The 24,980-nt window shown below is 45.0% G+C and overlaps 1 protein-coding gene across 1 annotated transcript; it reads right to left on the reverse strand.

Moving 5' to 3' along the window:
• Positions 1-1,574: 1,574 nt before the first annotated feature.
• Positions 1,575-23,268, reverse strand: LOC116988075 (tripartite motif-containing protein 65-like). Its single transcript, XM_033044524.1, has 6 exons — positions 22,727-23,268; positions 19,443-19,538; positions 17,204-17,437; positions 12,663-12,843; positions 5,843-5,932; positions 1,575-2,154 (listed from the first exon to the last, which is right to left on the reverse strand). Exons 1-6 carry the CDS (start codon positions 23,222-23,224, stop codon positions 1,634-1,636), a joined length of 1,620 nt encoding a protein of 539 aa, XP_032900415.1. The 5' UTR covers positions 23,225-23,268; the 3' UTR covers positions 1,575-1,633.
• Between the last annotated feature and the right edge of the window lie 1,712 nt (positions 23,269-24,980).

Raw genomic sequence — 24,980 nt, forward strand, 5'->3', positions numbered from 1 at the left:
GATTGGTTGAAGATTTTCAAAATTCAAGTTCCAAAAGGTACCAGCGGCTTCTAAAACTGCAAAAGTGACTTCCTCAATCAAGGGTCAGAGACAACCTGTAACTACAGGTTTATTAGCTTAACATCTGGTGTTAATAATCAAAGGAGAAATAACTAGTCACAAGTCAACATGGTTTATAAAAGGAAAGTCTTGTTAACAAATTTGCTAAAGTTCTTCGAGGATGTAAGAAGCAGAAGCGATAGTGGGAACGGTGAGACAAGAGTGGAGATGCGGGAATCTCGAGCAAATCTAGAGTCTAAAGAAGGGTTCTGACCTGAAACGTCATCCATCCATTCCCCTCCAGGAAGCTGCCATGCCCGCTGAGCTCCTTCAGCAGCCTGTTCTATAGTAGAGAGGAATGTGTGAATGCAATTTACTTGGCTTTCCAGAAGGCATTTGACAAATAGCGCAGTGATAGATTTGCTGCTTTACACCGCCAGAGACCTTCACTATGGGTGCTGTCTGTACGGAGTTTGCACGTTCTTCCTCGTGACCGCGTGGGTTTCCTCCGGGTGCTCTGGTTTCCTTCCACATACAGCTCAGTAGGTTAATTGACTTCTGTAAATTGTACATTGTCCCTAGTGTGGAAGGATAGTGCTAGTGAAAGGGATAATCGCTGGTTGCAGTGGACTTGGTGGGCCTGCTTCCATGCTGTAGCTCTAAAATCTAAAGTAAAGTGCCATACAAAAGGCTGCTGCACAAGAGTTCATGGTTTTGAGGTGTGCGTTGGGGTGTGATTTTGGGGTTAGCATGGATTAAAAACAAAGAGGAGGAGAGGCAGAATAAATGGATCTTTTCTCACGCTGGGAGGTTGTAGCTCCAATACTTCTATGATTTCTATGAATGAGCTGATGGAGGAAGCAGAGTGCAGTATATCTGAGTTTGCTGATGACACTAAAATATGTGGAGGATGGTGAATCTCAGCAATTATTTGCATTGTGGTTTGTGGAAACTGGATCATTGAAGGTATTTAAAAAGGACGTAGAAAAATATTTTAAAGATGGAAAATTGAGGGTGTCCAGGGAACGAGGGCAGAAGGTTTGAGGTTTGCGACAGATCACCCATGATCATATTGAAAGGTGGGACAGGTTTGAAAAAACGAGTGGTCGTGCCTAGGACAGCACAGTGCCGCAGCGGTAGAGCTACTGCTTTACAGTGCCAGAGACCCAGGTTCGATCCTGACTATGGGTGCTTGTCTGTATGGAGTTTGTACGTTCTCCCCATGACCTGTGTGGGTTTTCTGCGATATCTTCAGATTCCTCCCACTCCAAAAACATGCAGGTTTGTAGGTTAATTTGCTTGGTATAAATGTAAATTGTCCCTGGTGTATGTAGGATAATGTTAATGTGCGGGGATCGCTGGTCGGTGCGGACACGGTGCGCCAAAGGGCCTGTTTCCACACTGTATCTCTAAACTAAACTAAACTAAACTAAATTACTGTGTGGGAAGAAACTGCAGACGCTAGTTTAAACTGAAGATAGACACAAAAAGCTGGAATATCTCAGCTGGTCAGACAGTATATCTGCAAAAAATATATACTCCTGCTCCGATTTCCCTACTGGAGATGTTAGGAAACATCTTCCTGCTGTCGCCCTCACTGAGGCTGGCAAAGTGAGGCAACAACGTTCTCGCCCACCCAGACAGCAGGGTAGAGGGGTTGGGTGAAGACGGAGTGAAAGGTGTGGATCAGGGTCATGGTGTCACCGATGCCGTAGAAGTCCAGGGTCCCTGCAGTATAGTCCAGGTGCAGCCCGAAACGTTGGTACTTTGTTGGAGGCAGCTTCACTTCCTTGTCTGCGTGCCAGGCGGAGCAGCTCATGCTGAAGACTTGCAGTGACCAGGAGACATTGTTTCTGCCGATCAGCGAGGAGGTGCCACACCTATCAATCGTGCTGTACGTGACTCCCAGGTAGGCCCACTGGCTGCTGATCTGCATCTCCCAGTAGTGTTGGCCTGCATCAAGGCTCTCACAGCACAGCACCTGCCACTCCCTTTCAAACCGCTCTGCCCGAATCGGATACTTCTGGGCCCCTCTGTGGGACACCCTGCAGCCGTCCTTGGACAGAGTGAGGTATCGGTGAGCAGTGTTGGGATTGAAGCTCAGCTGACGGTAATCTGCAGAGAGAGACAAATGTTCGGATAAGGCAACATGACAGTCAACTTTATATCCACAAACTTTATCTTAAATAACTCTCTACACTTGCAATGAGAATATTTATTATTCTGCTGAATAACCTACAATGGACCTCAAAAAGGCAGCCAATATCAAAGACTCACACCAATTTGGCCACACCCTCAGTCCCCTCCCATCATTAGGAAGGTGGTACAGGAGCTTGAAAACGGAGATTACCAGGTTCAAGAACAGCTCCTTCCCAGTAACAATCAGGTTCCTCAGAACCAAACTGAAGTCAGTCTGAAGAAGGGTTTTGGCCCGAAACATTGCCTATTTCCTTCGCTCCACAGATGCTACTGCACCCGCTGAGTTTCACCAGCATTTTTGTCTACCTTCGATTTTCTAGCATCTGCAGTTCCTTCTTAAACATGATCTTCCATGGACCAGGTCTTCGGTTGCACTATATACTTTGTTTTTTTGCACTATGATCAGCTAGTTGTACATGTTGTACATGTTGTATTAATTTATTGGATTTTTGATTATTATACATTATGGCGATTATTATTATGAATAATCTATATTTTTCAATAAATAATATATATTTTGACGATTATATATTATCTCTACATTATTGGGTATACAAGCCTATTAAGCTGCAGCAAGTATTGTTGAGTTGTTGGTACATATGACAATTCAACACTCTTGTCAATCTCAAACACCTTATACAAAGAATAAGACTTAAATAGAATAAGTCTGCACAGTTGCACAGAAAGTAATGCACACCCTGATGAATAATTTTACAGTGATCATCTTCTATACAATTACAGAGTTCAGGTAATTCGGCTATAGCCTGATAGTTGCGTCCCTCAGAAACCTTGTGTTATAGGAAATTGCATTATAAAGACAATGGTGTCAATGGGGGATAGGGGGATTGGATCTAGAAAGTTTCAGACTCCCACATTGTCAAGAGTGTTGAAGTTGCTTTACCCACAGGATTTTCAAAAATAAAGCCACTTCAATAATAGTAAGTTTATTTTTGTTACTGCAAGCGAAACATCCTAAAGGCTGCACGTTACATTGTTTGATGGAGTTCATTGCACACGTGCCAATAGAAGTGATTTGCTTGTCCATTTCTTTGGTTAAATTGGCAGTCTGTGTTCTCAAGAGACAATGATCTGATTTCTGCAGGGAGCTCGTTGTTCTGTTTATATCCAAGAGGGCTTTTTTCTGTTTGTCAATTTCCAAAGTAATGTTTGAATGCTTCTCGAATACCTGTTCAAAATAGTGTTGCCTCCAAACTTGGCCCAAGTAATGCAAGAAATTTCTTCAATTTATTGATCGCATTTTATCCCATTTGTGTTATATGAAACATGCATTATATCAGAACGTAGGTCTTTATCTAAAGTATTCAATATTGTAGTTGGAGAAATAAAACCCCAGAGGGTGGGGAGAGGGAGAGGATGGAACGCTACATATTAGGTGTCATATGTCTTATGTCTTAATCCTCAGGGCTTGATGCGGTGAATTCTAGGTTGCAATGGGAGGCATGGGGGAGATTGCTGGGGACCTGGGACAGATTTTCAAATCATTTCTGGCCAGAAAAGAGGGTCCAGATGAATGGAGAACAGCAAAGGTGTTGCCTATATTCAAGAAAGGCAGCAGGGATACAACAGGTGGTGAGTGTAAACATTAGTGGGGGACATTTTTGGAAAACAATTCTGAGGGTCAGAATTCATTTGCATTTGAAGTGGCAGGGGAGGTCCTGTCTGACTAAATTGAATTTTTGAGGAGTTAGCAATTTGCATCTATAAGGGTTTCATGTAGTCTACAAGGACTTGAATAAGGTTCATGACAAAGTTCCACAAAGGAACTGATCCAAAAGATTCATGCACTTGGGATAAGGGGCAACTTGGCAAATTGGATCCAAAATGACTTGGAAATAGGAGGCAGAGGGAGATGGTGCAGGGTTGTTTTTGTGATTGGAAGTCTGTTTCAGTGGTGTACCAAAATCAATGCAGGGACCTTCCCGTTGGTTATATGCATTATCGATGCATATTCACATATGAAGGATGTGAATATAGGAGATATAATTAGTATATTTACAGTTGATGCAACGATTGGAGGTAGTGTGCAGGATAGTCTTTGGAATCAGATTAATATTGATCAGTTTATAAGATGGGTGGTTCATTGAGATAGACGATAACTTGGGGAGAACTAATGAGATGAGGATATACACAATGAATGGTGAGATCCTAGGAGATGCTAATGAACAGATAGACCTTGGAGTACATTCTCATGGATTCCTGAAGGAAGCACCAGAGGTCGGTAAGGTAATTGAGAAGGTATATGAAAATTGTCTTCCTTAGCTTGGGCATAGATTGGAGAAGCCAGGATGTCATGGTACAATTGTACAAATCACTAGTTAGGTCCCAGCTGTCGTATCAAGTAGCAATTCTGGATGCCACAGTGAAGGAAGCGTAGGATTTCATTGAAGTGAATGCAGTTGATAGAATGTTTGTCTCAGGAGAAAGTCAACAGAATGGGCCTGTGTTCTCTACACTTGAACTGAATGAAATGGAAGGCTTCAATATTTTTACAGAGCACGAGAGTGTGGAGACTAGGATGATGCTTCCCCCTGGTTGAGGTGCCAAGGACAGGAGACTTAGATCTCAAAATAAAAGATCAGCAATTTACGACCGAATGGAGAACTATTTTTTGTTTAACCAGAGAATCTACTATCCAAGAGACTCTGGAGACTCAGTTACTTAGTATATTCGAGACAGAGATTGATAGGCTTTGGCTATTAATTGAATGAAGGATATAAGTTCAATACAGTAAAAATAGTTCTGAGGTAAATGATCAGCCAGGGCCTTACTAATTGGTAAAGCAGACAGAGTTCACACTTGCCTTTACAGTATTTCTCTGAACAGAGTTTTGAATTCTGTGACACAATGACAGCACCAATACTTGCAACAACCAGACAGTTCCTCATGAGAGTATAGGGCCTGTCCTACTTACGTGCCTTGCCTCGTGGTCGCATTGAGGTGCACGGGCATCGTATGGCCGCGTGGGGCCGGTCCCACTGAGAAGCGCGGAGGGGTATGTAGTTGTGCGCGACATCGCGCGGCGCTCCAAAATATTTGTAGTGAACGAAATCTTCGCGCACCAACGGCCTGTCGCGGAACTGACGGCCAAAGTGGGACAGGCCCAAGACCCTGGCGCAACGTAACGTCTCACCTTCAACAGCAGCAGAAGCAGGCAAACGATCGCCGAACTCGGCCTGGGGCTCACGGCCCTTGCGGTCCGGATCCGCCCCCACTTCTACTCCCAGAGCGGGGCCAAGAATATTGAAGATAGACACAAAATGCAGGAGTAACTCAGCGGGACCGGCAGCATCTCTGGAGAGAAGCAATGGGTGACGTTTCGGATCAAGACCCTTCTTTTCAGACTGAAGAAGAGTCTCGACCTGAAACATCACCCATTCCTTCTCTCCGGAGATGCTGCCGGTCCCGCTGAGTTACTCCAGCTTTGTGTCCATCTTCAAATGACGTCACGCGCTCCAGACGGCTGTGCGTACGCATGTAATCGCGCCCGACCTTCGCCGAACCATCATGGCTCAACGCGACCACGAGGTCGTGTAATTTGCATGCCAAGGACACGTAAGTGGGACAGACCCTTATCTATACTCACTCAGTATGAATGGCTCCCTGATGTGTGAAGATGATGGGAGTGCCCGAGGCTCAGGATTCACTGAAATACTACGGATGTTCCCAGAGGATTCTGCACGAAAGAGATGGGTTATTAATGAAGAGTCAGTTCTGAAAATACTTGCAAACTGTGTCAACATAACCCAGGAAGACACGGTCACAGTGTGAACTACATCCGTCTCACCTATTTTGTATATTTGCTTCTTGCCTGCGTGGATTACCCCAAGATTATAAGTAGCAGAATCAGTCATCATCTTTGAATAAGGACTGGGCTTTGCCAACAATGCTCGTTCCGCATTGACATTTCCCAAATTCTTCTCTGGAGGTGATCATAATCCTCCTTGCTTTATCAATCTCAGGTACCAGACTATTCAATATCCAATGGGACTCTCTGTGCTCACATAGTACGATGATTGCTTATAAACATATCAATACTTGATCCTAGTTACCCCTTGGAAAAAGAGAGAGATCTACAATAATTATAGGCAGCATGGAGTAAATGAGGTGCTTGAGGAGTATAAAGAATGTAAAAAGAATCTTAAGAAAGAAATTAGAAAAGCTAAAAGAAGATATGAGGTTGCTTTGGCAAGTAAGGTGAAAGTAAATCCAAAGGGTTTCTACAGCTATATTAATAGCAAAAGGATAACGAGGGATAAAATTGGTCCATTAGAGAGTCAGAGTGGACAGCTATCTGCAGAGCCAAAAGAGATGGGGGAGATATTGAACAATTTCTTTTCTTCGGTATTCACCAAGGAGAAGGATATTGAATTATGTGAGGTAAGGGAAACAAGTAGAGTAGCTATGGAAACTATGAGATTCAAAGAAGAGGAAGTACTGACACTTTTGAGAAATATAAAAGTGGATAAGTCTCCAGGTCCGGACAGGATATTCCCTAGGACATTGAGGGAAGTTAGTGTAGAAATAGCAGGGGCTATGACAGAAATATTTCAAATGTCATTAGAAACGGGAATAGTGCCGGAGGATTGGCGTACTGCGCATGTTGTTCCATTGTTTAAAAAGGGGTCTAAGAGTAAACCTAGCAATTATAGACCTGTTAGTTTGACGTCAGTGGTGGGCAAATTAATAGAAAGGATACTTAGAGATAATATATATAAGCATCTGGATAAACAGGGTCTGATTAGGAACAGTCAACATGGATTTGTGCCTGGAAGGTCATGTTTGACTAATCTTCTTGAATTTTTTGAAGAGGTTACTCGGGAAATTGATGAGGGTAAAGCAGTGGATGTTGTATATATGGACTTCAGTAAGGCCTTTGACAAGGTTTCTCGCGGAAGGTTGGTTAAGAAGGTTCAATGGTTGGGTATTAATGGTGGAGTAGCAAGATGGATTCAACAGTGGCTGAATGGGAGATGCCAGAGAGTAATGGTGGATGGTTGTTTGTCAGGTTGGGGGCCAGTGACTAGTGGGGTGCCACAGGGATCTGTGTTGGGTCCACTGTTGTTTGTCATGTACATCAATGATCTGGATGATGGTGTGGTAAATTGGATTAGTAAGTATGCAGATGATACTAAGATAGGTGGGGTTGTGGATAATGAAGTAGATTTTCAAAGTCTACAGAGAGATTTATGCCAGTTGGAAGAGTGGGCTGAAAGATGGCAGATGGAGTTTAATGCTGATAAGTGTGAGGTGCTAAATCTTGGCAGGACAAATCAAAATAGGACGTACATGGTAAATGGTAGGGAATTGAAGAATGCAGGTGAACAGAGGGATCTGGAAATAACTGTGCACAGTTCCCTGTAAGTGGAATCTCATGTAGATATGGTGGTAAAGAAAGCTTTTGGTGTGCTGGCCTTTATAAATCAGAGCATTGAGTATAGAAGTTGGGATGTAATGTTAAAATTGTACAAGGCATTGGTGAGGCCAATTCTGGAGTATGGTGTGCAATTTTGGTCGCCTAATTATAGGAAGGATGTCAACAAAATAGAGAGAGTACAGAGGAGATTTACTAGAATGTTGCCTGGGTTTCAGCAACTAAGTTACAGAGAAAGGTTGAACAAGTTAGGGCTTTATTCTTTGGAGCGCAGAAGGTTAAGGGGGGACTTGATAGAGGTCTTTAAAATTATGAGAGGGATAGACAGAGTTGACGTGGATAAGCTTTTCCCACGAGAGTAGGGAAGATTCAAACAAGGGGACATGACTTGAGAATTAAGGGACAGAAGTTTAGGGGTAACATGAGGGAGAACTTCTTTACTCAGAGAGTGGTGGCTGTGTGGAATGAGCTTCCAGTGAAGGTGGTGGAGGCAGGTTCGTTTTTATCATTTAAAAATAAATTGGATAGTTATATGGACGGGAAAGGAATGGAGGGTTATGGTCTGAGCGCAGGTATATGGGACTAGGGGAGAATACGTGTTCGGCATGGACTAGAAGGGTCGAGATGGCCTGTTTCCGTGCTGTAATTGTTATATGGTTATATGGTTATTGTAAACTGTGTAAGAAGGAACTGCAGATGCTGGTTTATGCTGGCCTGAAGAAGGGTCTCAACCCGAAACATCAACCATTCTTTCTCTCCAGAGATGCTGCCTGTCCTGCTGAGATACTTCAGCTTTTTGTGTCTACCCCTTGTAAACTCCACAACCCAAATACGTGACTGGCATAGACAGACACAAGTGCTGGAGTAACTCAGGCAGCATCTCTGGAGAAAAGGGATCGGTGACATTTTGGGTTAGGCCCCTTCTTCAGACTGGAGATAGTCCAGGTGAATTTGAGGCCAGGGTGAAAGTTGGTAGTTGTAGATGACATATGCATGTGATATGCCCTCCTTCTAACCCTCCTCAACCTTCGCAACATATCCCGTGACCCTGCCATGGGCTCCCCTGCTCAGCGGCTCATGTCTCGCACTACCAGACCACCGATCCCGGTGGCCCAGCGCTCACTCGTCCCCTCTGTCCTCAAGCCCGCTGCTGTTCAGGAGCGCATTCAGAAACGCTCCCATGACAAGTCCTGCCGCCTCCTTCCGCGCCTTTTCCCCGGTCAAGTTGTCCGCATGCAGACCCCCACCGGTCACTCCCGGCTCGCTACCGTAGTTGCCACTGCTGGGTCGCCTCGGTCCTATCTCGTCGACCATGCAGGAACCTTCTACCGCCGGTCCCGTCAACATCTGCAGCTTGTCAACGAGCCGCGACCACCACCAGCAGATCCTTTTGCTCCCCCGCTGAAATTTCAGCCTCCAGGCGATGCTCGGCCCATCGCTCCTCGCATGCCACGGTCTCTACCCTCCCAGCTCTATCCGTCCGCTCCTCCTCCGGTTCACCCTCCGTCACCTGCCCGCGCGCAGTCCTCTGCGAGTCCCGCATCCCCTCGTGCCCTTCTGCCCTTGTCTTCTCCGTCCCCGCCCGGCTCACCTGTTCCAGTTTGGCCGTCTCCACCTGTCCCCGTACTGCCTCCACTTGTTCCTGCAGGGAGGGGAGATGGCGAGATGCGAACCAGGTCGGGACGTGTTGTCAAGCCGCCTGTCCGCTATGGCAATTTTGCTTAGCCATTTCTACTCATTTGATTGTCAGCGCATGAGACGTGGTCTCCCTGTCACTACTTTGTTTGTCTTTCCTTTCCAAGGGGAAGGATGTAGATGACATATGCATGTAACCCTTGATATAGTTGCCTCATCACTCCTAACCACTCCCCATATCACAAGTATAATTACAACCTCCCCACCCACATATCGCTCTCTAGTTTCCGTGACAGACCACGTACAGCTAGTGCTCTCTGTAATGCCACAGTATGAATGTAATAAAGAAGTAAAGTCACAGTGTGTCGATAACATTTCTTTACAGTAGTGAAGTAGATGAATTTAAATGTTGATAGTAATACTCTCCTCTGCCTAGCAGAACTTGTCCTCAGTCTCAACAATCTCTTTTGACTCCTCCCACCTTCTCCAACTCAAAGGTGTCGCCATCGGTACTCGTATGGGCCCCAACTATGCCTGCCTTTTTGTCGGGTATGTTGAACAGTCGTTATGCCAGGCTACACTACCCCTAATCCCCAACCCTTTCTCTGCTACATCAATGATTGCATCGGGGCTACCTCCTGCACCCGTGCACAACTCATGGACATTATTCACTTCACCACTAACTTCCACCCTGCCCTCAAATTCACCTGGCCCATCTCAGATACCTCTCTCCCTTTTCTCGATCTCTCTGTCTCCATCACAAGAGACAGGCTATCGACAGACATCGATTAGAAACCTACCGACTCTCACGGTTATCTGAACTACATTTCTTCCCGCCCTGCCTCGCATTGTCCTCAAACATTTCCGTCATCTCTTACAGGATCCCACCACTAATCACACCTTGCCATCTCCACACCTTACCACCTTCCACAGAGACCGCTCCCTCCGCAACTCTCTGGTTCACTCATCTCTTCCCACCAGAACCACCGCCTCCCAAGGTACCTTCCGCTGCAACCGCAGGAGATTGTCCTTATATCTCCTCTCTCGACTCCATCTAGGGACCTGCACAGTCTTTTCACATGTAGTTTTCACAGAGGTTCACATGTACCTCCTCCAACCTCATCTACCGCATCCTGTGTTCCCAATGTGGGCTACTGTAAATTGGCGAGACCCAATGTAGACTCAGCGACCATTTCGCTGAACTCTTACCCTCAGTTCACCGCAGCCTACGGGATTTCCCGGTTGTCAACCATTTCAACTCCCTTTCCCACTCCCATACTAGCCTTTCTGTCCTGGGCCTCCTCCGTTGCCAGAGTGAAGCCACACACAAATTGGGGGAACAGCACTTCACATTTTACTTGGATCGCTTACAATCTAGCAGTATGAACATTGAATTCTCTAATTTTAAGTAACTTCTACCTACACTTCTGTTGTGATTCTGCTGTTGGAATAACCAAAGTCTCACTCCGTGATTATGGTCCAAAGACTTTATTCACGTTACAGCATAGGTCATACTAGCACGTTACTCTAACAGTGTGAGGACAAGGCAGGGTACTGCATTTTGTTGTCTCTGTACTGTACACTGCACAATAAAGTTTGAATCTGAATCTGAGGGAAGTTTTCTGTTAAACTCCTGGGCGTGGCTACAAAGTATGACTCATAACATGAGTGACACTGATCTCCATCTTCCCCCCCCCCCCCCCCCCCCCCCAGCACCTTCTTCCACCCTACTTGTTTTACCAGTTCCACAGTTTTCCACATTGTTTCCCTCTTGAGAAAGGTCACCCATCCTATTTCTCCAGAGATTCTGCCTGACCCGCTGAGTTTAGCACTTTGTTTCTATCTTTCGTATAAACCAACATCTGCAGTTCTTTGTTTCTACATATGACCGGCAGCGTTTGTTTTCATGCACAGTCCACAGTCCAGATAAGGAATTGATAAGGAAGACGGGGTTTTGCTGAGACCCCCAAAAGAGATTTAAATTAGTCCCAAGCAGAGAACATCTGTGAGGAATTCAACGCGTCCTGGAACCGATATGCCAACCTTGCCAAACCCCACATCTCACAACTCATCCAATCCAAATACACAAGATCCCAACTCATCCCTTCCCCATCCCCACAGCTACGATGCCAACACACCTAAAGCCTGCCACACACACACGCAACCCCCCATTCCCCCTCCCCCAAAGACCCCTCCATCCCCAGAACGTATAAAACAACCCTGCAGAAACCCAGCAACTCTCTCTCCACCTTCCCAACCTGCTTCGCCCTGGATCCAGTCCTTGGGAGAGGAATAGTACGTGGTTCTTTACCGACCAAGGTCACAACTGCATTTCATTGCAAGGGCTCGAGATCCAAAGATCCTTGCCTCGCAGCACCTCTTCACACAGGGAAACCCTATACTGACTCAGTTGCAGAGTCTTGTTGGAATAAGTCTTCTTTTAATTGGCATCTATACAGTTTGTGTTGGAAAGGTTTGCTATGGTTGGCATTTCCTCAATACGGCTGTTGTAATATTCCATCTTGCAGTAGACCCTATTGTAGCATGCGGGGTTTTCTCTGGAAGCTTCGGTTTCCTCCCACACTCCAAAGATGTACAGGTTTGAACGCTAATTGGCTTGGTAAAATAGTAAATTGTCCCTAAGAAAGTGTGTAAGATAGTGTGCGGGGATTGCTGGTCGGCACAGACTCAATGGGTTGAAGGGCCTGTTTCCGCACTGTATCTCTAAAGTAAATTAAACTGCCAAGCTCGAAACTATATTCTGCACTTAGTATCTTCCCATTTGCTCGTAGCCAAAGTCCAATGTCCACAATAGGGTAGAGATGAATCAGACAGTACCCTAATCATTTTTAATTCATGCAGGTCAGGCAACTTCCTGTCTCCATCCATCACACATCAATACTGAGGTCTTGTTGCAGCTAGGAACTTTTAGCAGATCATTGAATGTAGAAATGCAGTACAATCCCTTAAGTATCTCCCCTCTCTACCTCTGCAAGTCCAGTGACCCTTACATCTTTATGTTCCTCTGAGCGTTTGTGTGTACCCACCTTTCCCCATCACATCCCTCTATGTCTCCAGCACTCTCTCCTCAAAGATTCTCCTGATATTCTGACTCTTGAAACCACTATCATTCACCATTCTAATATCATCAGTGGCCCTGAGTGGTAAATTGTTGTGGGATGTTATCCTACATTAACAGTATCTTGCAAATGTAAGATTTGGTGGAGTTTGCTGGTTGTCTGAGTTGTTACTTGTGACGGATTGAGTCCCATTATACAACCAGCGCTCTGTTATGTGGGCACCAGAAGCCAACAACTAGAACCAACCTGTGTCTTTATCAATTGTCAAAGGAGGAAATAAACGGAACTAGCGGGTAACAATTAAGACAACTACATACCTGAGAATTCCTTTGATTCAGGAGCTTGCCTGAAGCAGCCCTGGAGGCCCTTGTAGATAAGTAAGGAGATCTCCTCTAAACCTTGTTTCACTGCCTCTAGCTTGTCCTCTACTCCCAGCCCTGGGACAGGCCACACCATGTCTGGGGGACTCTTTTTCAGTACCTGAATCTCTTGAGGGAACTGAGAAACAGCACGTGGAACAAAGGTAATAACTTGCATTAATGTGCTGCTTTAGCCAAGGTTAATACAGTCTGGGTGTCTGTACAGCTGTTGGAATTGTTAGAACAAAGTTATGGCAAAACAAGATTACACAAAATTACACTGAAATTCAGTAAGATAGAAAAATTGATAGTTTCCCAATCAGGCCTGTGTTGGCCTTTATGTTCCTCCCTCCCTACATCATTTTACAGTGGTGCAGTGACATAGTTGCTGCCTTACAGCGCTAGAGACCCACGTTCAATCCTGACCACGAGTACTGTATGTATGGAGTTTGTACATTCTCCCCGTGACCTTCTTGGGTTTTTTCAAGGTGCTCCAGCTTCCTCCCACACTCCAAAGACGTACAGGTTTTTAGATTAATTGGCTTCAGTAAAAAAATCGTAAAGTGTCCCTAGTATGTGTAAGGTAGTGTTAATGTGTGGAGATCACTGGCCGGCGTGGGCACGGTGGACTAAATGGCCTGTTTCCACGCTCTAAACTAAAAGTAGGCTTGGTCTTTATTCCATGGAGTGCAGGAGAATGAGGTCTCTTATAGAGTTATACAAAATCATGAGAGGAATAGATCGGGTAGATGCAGTCGTTTGCCCAGAGTAGGGGAATCGAGGACCAGAGGACATAGGTTCAAGGTGAAGGGGAAAAGATTTAATAGGAATCCGAGGTTTAACTTTTACACACAAAGGGTGGTGGTTGTAAGGAACAAGCTGCCAGAGGAGGTAGTTGAGGCTGGGACTATCCCATCATTTAAGAAACAATTAGACAGGCACATGGATAGGACAGGTTTGGAGGGATATGGACCAAGCACAGGCAAGTGGGACTAGTGTAGCTGGGACATTGTTGGCCGGTGTGGGAGAGTTGGGCTGAAGGGCCTGTTTCCACACTGTATCACTCTATGACTCAATTACCCTCTTGTTAATCTTCTCCTTAGCTTTGTCTGAATCATCACTTTAACTGCACCTTGTGGCTGGCCCATATTCTCACATCTCTCGGTGTATAGAGATTCCCCCCTAGATTAATGAGAACAGTTTTACATTTATGACGTTCCCTTCCTGGTTTTCCAATTTGGAAACAATAGCCCAGAATGTTCTTGCAGCCTGCAGAAACGGGTTAACCGGTTACTGCAGTTACCATATGATGGTGCAACGCCAGCCTCGTGTGTGCCCAGCATACCAGATTCAATAGCAATGAAGGCTCAAGATACTGGGCAATGCACAACGGAAATCTGGAGACTCTCGGACTGCTGGATCTGGGGATGTGTGGTTGGTGATCAGAGCTAGTAACCTGTCCTAGTTACCACCTCTCTCGTCTGTTTTATATTATTATTGCATTGCAGTTAATGCAACTCAATCTGCATTAAAAGTGACAGGAAAGGTGACACTTTCTGCATCGGGAGTTTTTGATTGTGGAAAAAACACTGGCAGGGCCATCAGGAGGAATCACACTGCTCTTCTTTGAATGGAATCCTTTTTTATCGTATTTATAGTTTTATTTCTTATGAGACAGAAGGCCAATTAACCCATTGAGTCTACACCATCTCTCAGAACAATCACACTATTGCAGCCGATGCCTATATACACGTGCCTATGGACTACCCCATTACTCCCCTATCATTCACCCACTTTTACAATTAACCCAGCGACCTTCAATCTCCAGGATGTGGTAGGAGCATTGAGGGGAAACCCACATGAACTTGGGGAGAATATGCAAATTCCACATCCACAGCACCGGATGTCAGAAATAAACCCAGGAGATGACGGCAGAGACTATTTGTCTCTATCCGCCCACCCCAGAGAGCAGACAGTGCTTTGGCTTAACTTCTGCTCTGAAAGACTGGAGCAACATTAGCCTCAAATTTGTGGCCAGGTCCAAGACCACTGACCCACTGACCCTTTGACCTCCCCCCACCCCCACCCCGCTACTTTTCTTTCTACACATGGTGCTCACATCTAACCATTTAATTTCTGCAAAAAGATCATTGACCTGAACAGTGAACTCAGTTTCTCGCTCCAAGGATGCCTCCCGACCTACCGAGTGTTTCAAACATTTTTTTTATTAGAAGTACGGTAAATTACAATAATACACAACACATATATCTTAATACATTTTTTGTACCGCTTCATTTTTTTGAGCTTTAAGAAAAAGATAGAAGTAAGGAAAGTAAAGAAAGTGCGCAAGAGTCGTGAAGTGCAAGAGAGTGTTGGGAAAAGAAAGCCCCTTAGAAAAGAAGTTAGAGAAGGAAGTAAAGTAAGAAAGTAGACCCTAGAAAAGAAAGAAAAAGAAAGTAGGGACAATCGCTCTATTATAACATTAAACTCCGCAGAAAGGGGACTACCAACCAAGTCTGTTTTTGTTGTTTTACCTCCCATTGCCAGGTCCTGATACCATATATTTATTTATTTATTTTTTAAATTACTATTGCACCTCATGCTTGTAATAGGTCCATAAACGTAGACCATGTCTTTTGGAATTGGTCTGCTTTACCTGCTAAGAGGAATCTCATCTCTTCCAGATGTAATGTTTCAAACATATTTGATGTCCACATTTTTATTGTTGGTGTGGGCGCATTTTTCCAAAATTTAAGTATGAGCTTTTTTCCCATTATTAGCCCGTAATTGAATAAATTCTTCTGATACACGTTTAATTCAGGGATACCTTCCGATATTCCAAAAATTATCCATTCTGGTTTTGGTACCAGTTTTATTTTAATTAACTTTGAAAAAATATCAAATATTCCATACCAGAATTTTTGGATTTTTGTACAAAAAACAAAAGAATGCGCTATGGTAGCTTCTTGACACAGACATTTATCACAGATTGGTGAAACATTAGGAAAGATTTTATTTAATTTAGTTTTTGAATAATATAGTCTATGTAATGTTTTGAATTGGATAAGCGTATGTCGTACGTTGATCGAACATTTATGCACCTGTAGTAAATGATTATCCCAGCTCTCTTTTGAAATTTTTATAGCTAACTCTTGTTCCCAGTTTCAAACATTTTCTAACGTTCAGCATAGACGCCAGCGTCAGAGGACAGCAATTGAAAACAAGTAACCTCACACACAGAATAGCGGCCCTTCCTGTTGTGACTCATTTACCTGACTCATTTAGTTTTTTTTAAAGTTTAGTTTAGCTAGTCTAAACAAGCCTTTCATCCCACCAAATCCACGCCGACCAGCATTCCCTACACACACTAGGGGCAATTTACCATTTCACCAAGCCAATTAGCCCACAAAACTGTACGTCTTTGGCCTACTTTGAGAATCTGTTGATTCAGATTTTTTGGCTCATATCCATCACAATTCCACCTTGCACATTAGTATGTGGAAACGTCGGATAATTCCAGTTGGGTCATAATTGCCGTCTCTTCTTGGCCTGTTGATACTTGCCCTGCATGGGCACGCTAATATTGAAGCTATTACGTGCTAATTGGAGGTGGCTGTGAATCACCCATCAGGAATCAACCACCCAGAAACTGACTGCCCATGTGAGAGCATCCCAGAGGGCTACTGCTGGATTCTCTGGGGTAGAGGGAGGGGTTGCTTTTCTCAGGGGAGAAAGCCTGGTAGGTCAGGAGTGAGAGTGGACATCAGTTAAACGTTGTTGGGAGATGAAGGGTGGGCAGGATCATAATCAACAGCAGGAGGTTGGGATGCGTGAGGATCGGCTGTCAGGGACATGTAGGTGTTAGCTTCTGGGGGTTGATAGAAGTGAAAGCAGCTCGTGATTAGTGTAGCATTAGCAGAGTAACATTTGCAATTTTCCAATCCTCTGGAACCACTCCTGACTCTAGTGATATTTGAAAGATAACCACTAATGCCTCCACAATATCTAAAGCAGAACCCTGGGGAGTAGTCCATCCAGTCCAGGTGACCTATCTGCCTTCAGACCTTTTAGCTTCCCAAGCACTTTCTCCTCAGTGATAGTCACTCCCCTACTTTCTCCCTCCTGACTCTCTTGACTTTCAGGTACAGTAATGTTGCTGGTGTGTTCTGCCGTGAAGACTGATGCAAAAAAACATTCAATTCCTCTGCCTTAGAATCTTTCTTCCTCTTTGGAATGAAAAGATCCTTCAGGTTTTCCTCCATGTCTAACAGCAGCCTGCCCTGGACTTAGAGTCCTGAAAGTCGTGAACTCCCAACCTGTCAGTGTTGTGAACCACCCACACCACTCTCAGAGGTCAAGGCCCAAAGCCATGTTGACAATAAATGCCAACCTTGCTAGTGATGTACATCTTGACGATGAAGTCAAAACAGAAGAAAAAATAAATCTTGCCTCCAATTGAAGTAAAGATTCCCCCTGAAGGCAGTCAAAGCCACTTGTACCTGTAACATCTGTAATGGGTCATTGGTTTTCAGCGTGGTCTCCAGCTTCAGCCTGACCTCTCTTAACTCAGCGCACCTCTCTTCCAGATTCTCCATGGTGCAGTCAACTAGTTCCAATGAGCCGCGTTCCTTGGTCACTATGTACTCAATCACTTTGGCCTTTACTTCTTCCAGCTCTTTTGCCAACACGTCAAACTTGTTGATGTAGCTCGTTTGTGCTCGGGAGGCTGAGTCCTGAAGACAAATAAACATCAGAATCAGCTAAAGCTGGAAGTTGTTGGAAACACTCAGCAGGTCAAGCAGCATCTGGGAAGAGAGAAACAGATTATAGTTTCAGGTAAGAAACTCCAGCTGAGATCTGGGAACATTTAATTTAACCTTGCCTGTTTTTGAGGTTTTCCCATATCTGAGGAAAGTTATCAACCTCGCCATTGCCAAACCTGATTTCCACACTTACCTTTTATTTCAGTTTTCCAGTGTCCACAGGTAATGCTTTTCGACTACAGTGGAATTAACTGGCATTTTCACCCCAGCTACACAGCATTTCTCTGCAGGACTATTTAAAAACTCCAAGACACGTCCAATCCCTCAAACAGACAGCAGAGGTCAGATTTTCTGTCTGTGTCTCGTATGGAAATATCTTGATACTTCTGGGCTAAGCGTGAATGAATGAATGAATGAATGAATGAATGAATGAATGAATGAATGAATGAAAGAATGAATGCTTTATTGTCACGTGACAAGTCACAGTGAAATTCTTTGCTTGTGTACCCAAGGTATGCTAATAGTCACCATATAAAGGGCGCTGACAAAGTTACAAAGTATCCGTGCCAGGTTCTCCTTTGTTCTCCCCCCCTCCTCATCCTCACGGCGATCCCCCCACACCGATCCTCCTCTGTTCGTCCCCCCGGCAGCGGCGTCCTCACTCCCACGTGGTCTGTGCTTGTCCGTTGGTCGGCGCCCTCATCAACCACTGCACCGACCTCTCCACTATCGCCGCCGGGTCCTCTCCGGACGCCTCCGTGGCCAGGCCCAACGGAGTCCAAAGAAGTCTTTTCTCACTTTCAGCCTCTCTTCCTTCACCTATCCATGCTCTCCAGTGATAAAGCCTGCCCCATTGAGATACTCCAGCATTTTGTGTCCTCTTGTGAGACCACACAGGCCTTAAGTGGTCCCACAATTAAAATGCAGTGCCTTTCTTCCCAACTGGACATTGCTTTCTAAATGAAGCTGAGCTTCTCTGAAAGGGGTGGCGTGTTGGCTCCTGATTTCTCATTGCTCAATGGGATAGAGGCCAGGAACATATGTGAAATATCATGGGAATCCCAATGCCAACCAGTGAAGGGATTATAATATCCTCTGCAAAATGGGGATGATGACAGCAACTGGCATACTTCACAGACGACCATTTCAAAGTAGAGCGGACATTCCCACTCCTTAGAATTAACCAGCGTAGAAACGTTGACTTCATACTCCTTATTCGGCAGTGTCATGGAGTGATGCAAATCCTACAGTGACAATGTCCTTTCTGGATCCTGAGATAAGAGCCGGAACACATCAAGCACGCCACACCCCATAGCCACCCTTGAGCTTTGCTTCACTTGCACTGATATGAATCAGCCATTCCAGGTTAGATAGTCTTCTACTCCACAAACGTCAACATGACCTATGTAAGTATTCATCACAGAAACAGGCTATCTACAACCCATCTACATTTACATCGAGCAGGGTGCCCGGCTTAAGACTGGCAATAACCGACCAGTCCGACACCATGACCTTTCCTCCCATTCGAGGTAGCCCATGGCACCCATGCTCTATGCCAATCCAGCCTAACTTACACCCTGTAACTGCTACCCCCTGGTGATTTCCCCCCTCACTGTGATCAGCAAGGATGAAATGGCCTCTCCATTTGGTTTGCCTGCAAGCCTGGGCAGATAATTGGCAACACAGACTCGACCAGCATCTGTATTCCCCTCTCAACCTAACAGTGAGAAGGAATGGGTGACGTTTCAGGTCGAGACCCTTCTTCAGACTGGTCCGGGAAAAGGGAAATGAGAGATATGGACGGTGATGTGGAGAGATAAAAAACAATGAATGAAAGTAACGATGATAAAGCATGGCTTTGGGTTACAGTGGATTGTAGAATATGCTCTACAAATGTAACTTTTTATTTCTGTAATTCTTTACAGTGCTCTTTATGTGTAACAAAACAAATGCAATAAATATGAATAACTATTACCTTAATAGATTTACTTTGCTGTCTGAGTGCATCAATCAGCTTTTCTGTCTTCTTTTCCTGGCGCTCAATCTCCTCGTGTTTTACCACAAGTTCCTTCTAAAATGTTTGAATTAAAAGAGATGGAGTTAAGAAATTGCACCTTTGGTCCAGTGGCAGCATTTACCTCCCTGGGACAACAGGTTCTGGGCACAAGGACTGCTCCAAAGGCTTACACAGATTCTCTGCACCAACACCTCAGTTCAGTTTGGGTGGAAAGGTTGCACAATCAAAGTGGATGAGACCATAAAGCAGGTCCCCATCTGCCCTTCTATGGTAGTCCCAAGGAGAGCTCTCAAAAAGTGGAAATATTCTCTAGTGGCATAGCCGAATTCTGTTCCTCAGGCACAATCAACATCAATATTTCATTGCTGTTGGACATTGATACCCATTTATTGCTGGCCATGCCCTCGTAGGTGCTCTTGCAATACCAAATATATTTCACTGATTGCAGTTTAATTATGGAAAAAAACTTCATATGTGCAAAATTCTTTCATGATAAATGAAAAAGTACGGATGATGTCATCTGCATGCAGCATTAACCATAGCATGGAGAAACAAGGAACTGCAGGAGCTGGTCTACAAAAAAAAAATGTTGGAGTAACAGTGGGCGAGGTAACATTTCTGGAGTACATGGATTGGCGATGTTTTGGGTTGGGAGCTTTCTTCAGACTGTAGGGGAGGGGGTGGGGGTGGGAGAAAACTGGAACAGAGATGAGGGCAGGACAAAGCCTGGCAATTGATAGGTGGATAAAGGTGAGGTGGTATTTTTTGCCAGATGGGTGGAGTAATTGAGAAAGACAAGATAAAAAGGAGGCAAAAAGTGTGTTAGATGAGAAAAGTGAAGCTAGTGGAACAGATATAGGTGGAAGAGGGCAGGGGGAAGGGGAAGATGCGGATAGGATAGTGGGAGAAATGGGCGTGCACCAAGTGTAGCACAGGGAAGAGAGGGGAAGAAAAGGAAGGGAGGGAAGGGTTGCTACCTAAAGTTGCAAAATTCAATGTTCATATTGTTGGGTTGTAAGCTACGCGTGGAATACAAGGTGTTGTTCTTCCAGTTTGCTTGTAGCCTCAATCTGGCAATTTAGGAGGCTCGGGACAGAAAGGTTGATCTGAGACAGGGAATTAGGAGTTAAAATGATTAGCAACTGCGAGTACCAGCGGGCCCAGGTAGCAAAACAGTTGCCAGTCTATGCTTGGCCTCACCAATATAAGGGAGGCCAAATCAGATTTTGACGATGGTGCCTGTGAACCTCTGTCTCACCTGAAAGGGTTATTGGGGTCCCTAGATGGGTCATCTACACCACAGATTCACCACCCTCTGACTAAAGACATTTCTCCTTGTCACCTTTCTGATATATATTTTTTTATTAAAGGTAATCAATTACAATGCTTCAAACAATTTTATATCAAATTAATTCAATTTGCATTAAGTAAAACACTAGTAATACTTATCTACTATTTTTTTTAGAAATAATAATAGAAAAAGAATAGAACAGTTATAAATCATTAAGAGAGTGATTAAATAATAATTTGATTATATATAAGAAAGAAAAGAGAAACGAAAAAAAAAAAAAAAAAAAAAAAAATGAAAAACAAAAATATTTATTGTTAATAACACTACTACAAGTGATAGTATCAATAAAGACATATATGTTAATTCCAATATAAAAATGAATTATTCTCACCAAATCCCGCAGGGTGCACGCCGAGCTGTGTTGCCAAGAACAGCTACTTCTCTAAATACTGTATATATGGAGACCATATCTGTTCAAAAGAATTATACTTGTCCAATAGGACAAATCTAATTCTTTCCAGATGTAACGTCTCCATCATCTCTGTTGCCCACATTTTGGTTGTGGGGGATAATGTTCCCTTCCAAAATTTCAATATTATTTTTTTCCCAATTATCAAACAGTAATCAAAGAAATTTCTTTGATTTACTGTAAGTGATAGATGTAAATCCGGAATTCCAAATATTGTCACCTTTCTACAGGTACATCCTCTTATTCTGAAGCTATGGCTTCTGGTCCTAGGCTTTCACTTAATTCGGCAAGTTGTTGGCAGAAGAGAATGAAGTGGCAAAGGGAGGTTGAAAGGGAAGAAAAATATTTAAGGTAATTGGTAGGATTGGTGATTGGAGCAGATTGCCGTTAGTTTGGAAGTCACTTTCAGAGAAAGCAAGAAAATGGGAACGGATGTATTTGGCCCTTCAAGCCTGTTCCAGCATTCGACATGATCCTGGCCTCAATGATTCCACGTAGATCTCACTTTCCTGACCATCTACCTCCAACAATCCAGCTCCACCCTTTAGGGCAGAGAATTCCAAGGATACACTATCCTCTACAAGTTGAACTTCTTTTGCACAGCCTCCCACTTGCAACTACGCCTTGCTTGAGACTCTCCCACTAGTATAAACAGTTCAACATTCACCCTCCAGAAAAACAGTTGCATCCTCCAAAATTCTTGATCCATGACTGCCCAACATTGGGAGAAAACATCTGAAATGTCAATGAGAACAGAGTCCATGCATTGGGACAAGAATCGAGTCCGGCGCCAATGCTGGAAAAAGGACAGCACCTCTTGAACCCAACTATATCAACCCAGGCCAAGGTCTGCAAATAGTGGTTTCTTGACATGCTAGAACCCATCTAACTGTAGTGGTGGCAAGTCACGCACAAATCTGAGGGCTGGTTGTTGGGTGTGCCTCCACTCTGCTCTGTCTAATTGGGGCATCATCTGCAGCCCTGCCCGTGTACTACGCCGACCCACTGGGATCTCCTCGTACCTTGCCATGACACTAATCTCTCCACTGGCATATGCGCTGACCCCCATCACCCCCTTCCCTGAACCACATATCTCCCCCTGCCCTGACCCCTCATCTCCCCATGGACCCCCCCCCTCATCTCACCCTCTTGTCCTCCAGGGTGACCACCGGGTGCCCAGTGCTCCCCCCCCCCCCCCTCTCATCGCCCTGGGACCTGACCCTTAATGCCTTTACTCTACTCAACAGCCAAAAATCTGTAGCCTCCCTTTGATCTGGTATTTTGTAGGTTCACATGCTTGATCAATGGTGTTTTATCATTAATGTTTTATTATTTTTTAATGTTTAGTGTTTTCTGAGTCATTCGTAACTGTCACTGTATGTCATGTTGTTACTTGTGGGCGGAGCACCAAGGCAAATTCATTGTATGTGAATACTTGGCCAATAAACCTACTTACTTGACCCTCCCCTCCCCTGCACTGACCTCCCGCTGCGCCCACTCGTCCTCCACAGTGACCACCGGGTGCTCCCGGTGGTCCTTAACGGCGCAGGCGGAGCAGATGCAGCAGCGGTCCCGCCTACAATACAGGTCAAGCGGCTTGGAGTGGGCCGGGCAAGCCCCTAGCTCAGTGGAGGCCCGTAGGGGGCTGCTTCCACCGCTCAGCTTCACCATCTTCACCATCTTCACCATCTCGTCCAGCACCAGGTTCTTGGCGAGCGGCTGGAGCTGCGGCTCGAAGGCCGTCCTGCAGCTCGGGCAGTCGGGCTGCCGCTGCCGCCCCAGATAGTCCTGCAGACAGCCCAGGCAGAAGCTGTGGCCGCACGGCATGGTGGCCGGCTCAGTGAAGAGCTCCATGCAGATGGGGCAGCTTAACTTCTCCTCCAGCTCCAGCAGGCAGGCCATGGCTGCCAGTCCCACAACGCTTCCGGCAACAAGCCGACTCTCCGAGGGAAAGAGGAAGGAGACGGACTGGCCGGACATGGCAGCGGGGGTGGGACGAAATGTGTAAGAAGGAACTGCAGATGCTGGTTTACACCGAAGACAGACACAAAATGCTGGAGTAACTCAGTGGGTCAGGCAGCATCTCTGGAGAGAAGGAATGGGTGATGTTTCGGGTCGAGACCCTCCTTGTGTGTGGCGGATAGAATGGAAGCGGCAGGACACAGGACGGTATAATGTGCAGCATTTGGGTGTTTTTCTAACTTTTCCAATCTCATTTCAACCCCCACCCCACTCACTGCAGTGTTAAGGTGGGATGCCGACCCAAAATAGTCGCCTATCCTTGTCTAGCAGATATGCTGCCCAAGTATCTCTGCTCCTCTAGTATCTTTGATGCTGCCTGACCCGCCGAATTACACCCGCGATATGTATCCTACAGAAGGTACACAAAAATGCTGGAGAAACTCAGCGGGTGCAGCAGCATCTATGGGGCGAATAAAATAGGCAACGTTTCGGGCCGAAACCCTTCTACAGATCCTGGCGGAGGCTGGGATTTTCTCCCTTCCTACAGACTAAAGGCCCCCGGACAAAAAAGTCACATATCCTTGTCCACCAGTGATGCTGCCTGACCCGCCGAGTTCAGCACTTTGTATTCTACAGGTCTTGGCGGAGGTTATGTACAGAGGCGGAGCTGTATGGTGGGGTACTCATTTATGGATTCGCCCAGGGAATTCGGAGTGCGGCAGTGTAAGGTGGAGACTTGGGTTTTCTTTTTCCCCCACAGCACCTACCACATGGTCTTGATCAAATGACAAGACCATTGGTGACCAAGCTGTGCTGCAAACTTAGCACAGACACACATGATCTTGCATATAGCCATTCATCAACCCTCAATCAGTGTCAGAGTCCTCTTCATACAGTTCAGAATGGCACCGTTTTATACATCTGTGAAGCAGACGTATTGTTAGAACTATTGATGACAAGTGTATCCTGACTCATGGCAGCCCAATGTATGTATATGTGGAGACACAAGATGATGCAGATTTGGAAACAAAAAACTGCTGGAGGAACCCAGCGGGTCAAGCAGCATCCAAGTACAAGGAATAGGAGTGGAGTGAGTTAGTTTGACACCCTGTTTCTCCTTTTCATCTTTAACATATTTCAACCATGCCAACGAACCCACCATATATATCTACCCATCACTTGCCAGGTTTTGAACTGCCCCCGGCCCCCACCTCTCTTTTCCTGCTTTCAACTCTTCCCTCACACCCCCCCCCCCCCCCCCCTATAGTTTGAAGGGTCCCAACCCAAATGCTTCCTAATCCAGAGTTACTACAGTACATTGTGTTTTGTTTAATATTCTAGCATGTACAGTTCCGTGTACAAGGAGACACGATGTATTTGTGGTCTGGGATATTTAACGTTACATACATACATTGTCATCAACTCGTTTGTTTGTCAGAGCCACCAGGAAGGAGATTATTTATCTTCCAGCCGTCTGAACCATAACTGGGTTCTCTATGGTCTGTGATTTACACTATCACAAATCCCAAAATAGACAGTAGAGTAAGTTATCTGATTTCAGCTCCCCAGCCTGGCAGGCAACTCTATTGTAAATGCATCCCCTTACCCAGTTGATCAATCTAAATGTTAGATTTACTTTGGATAAAAAAAAAAAATCCTCAATTCATTTAGAAATCGTTCATTTGATTGTTGCCTCTCCTGAGTGCTCCAGTAGGCGTGTGTGAGTGTACAGATGTGGCACAGCCGATGAGATGGATGGCGTCTGAAAGTAATT

The sequence above is a fragment of the Amblyraja radiata genome, chromosome 26 (assembly GCF_010909765.2).
Source record: "Amblyraja radiata isolate CabotCenter1 chromosome 26, sAmbRad1.1.pri, whole genome shotgun sequence".
Taxonomy (NCBI): Eukaryota; Metazoa; Chordata; class Chondrichthyes; order Rajiformes; family Rajidae; genus Amblyraja; species Amblyraja radiata.

Bases quoted from the DNA above. Each gene is read 5' to 3' on its own strand.
- LOC116988075 (XM_033044524.1), bottom strand. From the start codon at position 23,224: ATGTCCGGCCAGTCCGTCTCCTTCCTCTTTCCCTCGGAGAGTCGGCTT. The intron at 19,539-22,726 runs GTCAGTGCAGGG...CAAACATTTTAG, and splicing joins ACGAGTGGGCGCAGCGGGAG to AAGGAACTTGTGGTAAAACA. The intron at 2,155-5,842 runs GTGAGTATAGAT...CTCTCTCTGCAG, and splicing joins CAGGGAGCCATTCATACTGA to ATTACCGTCAGCTGAGCTTC.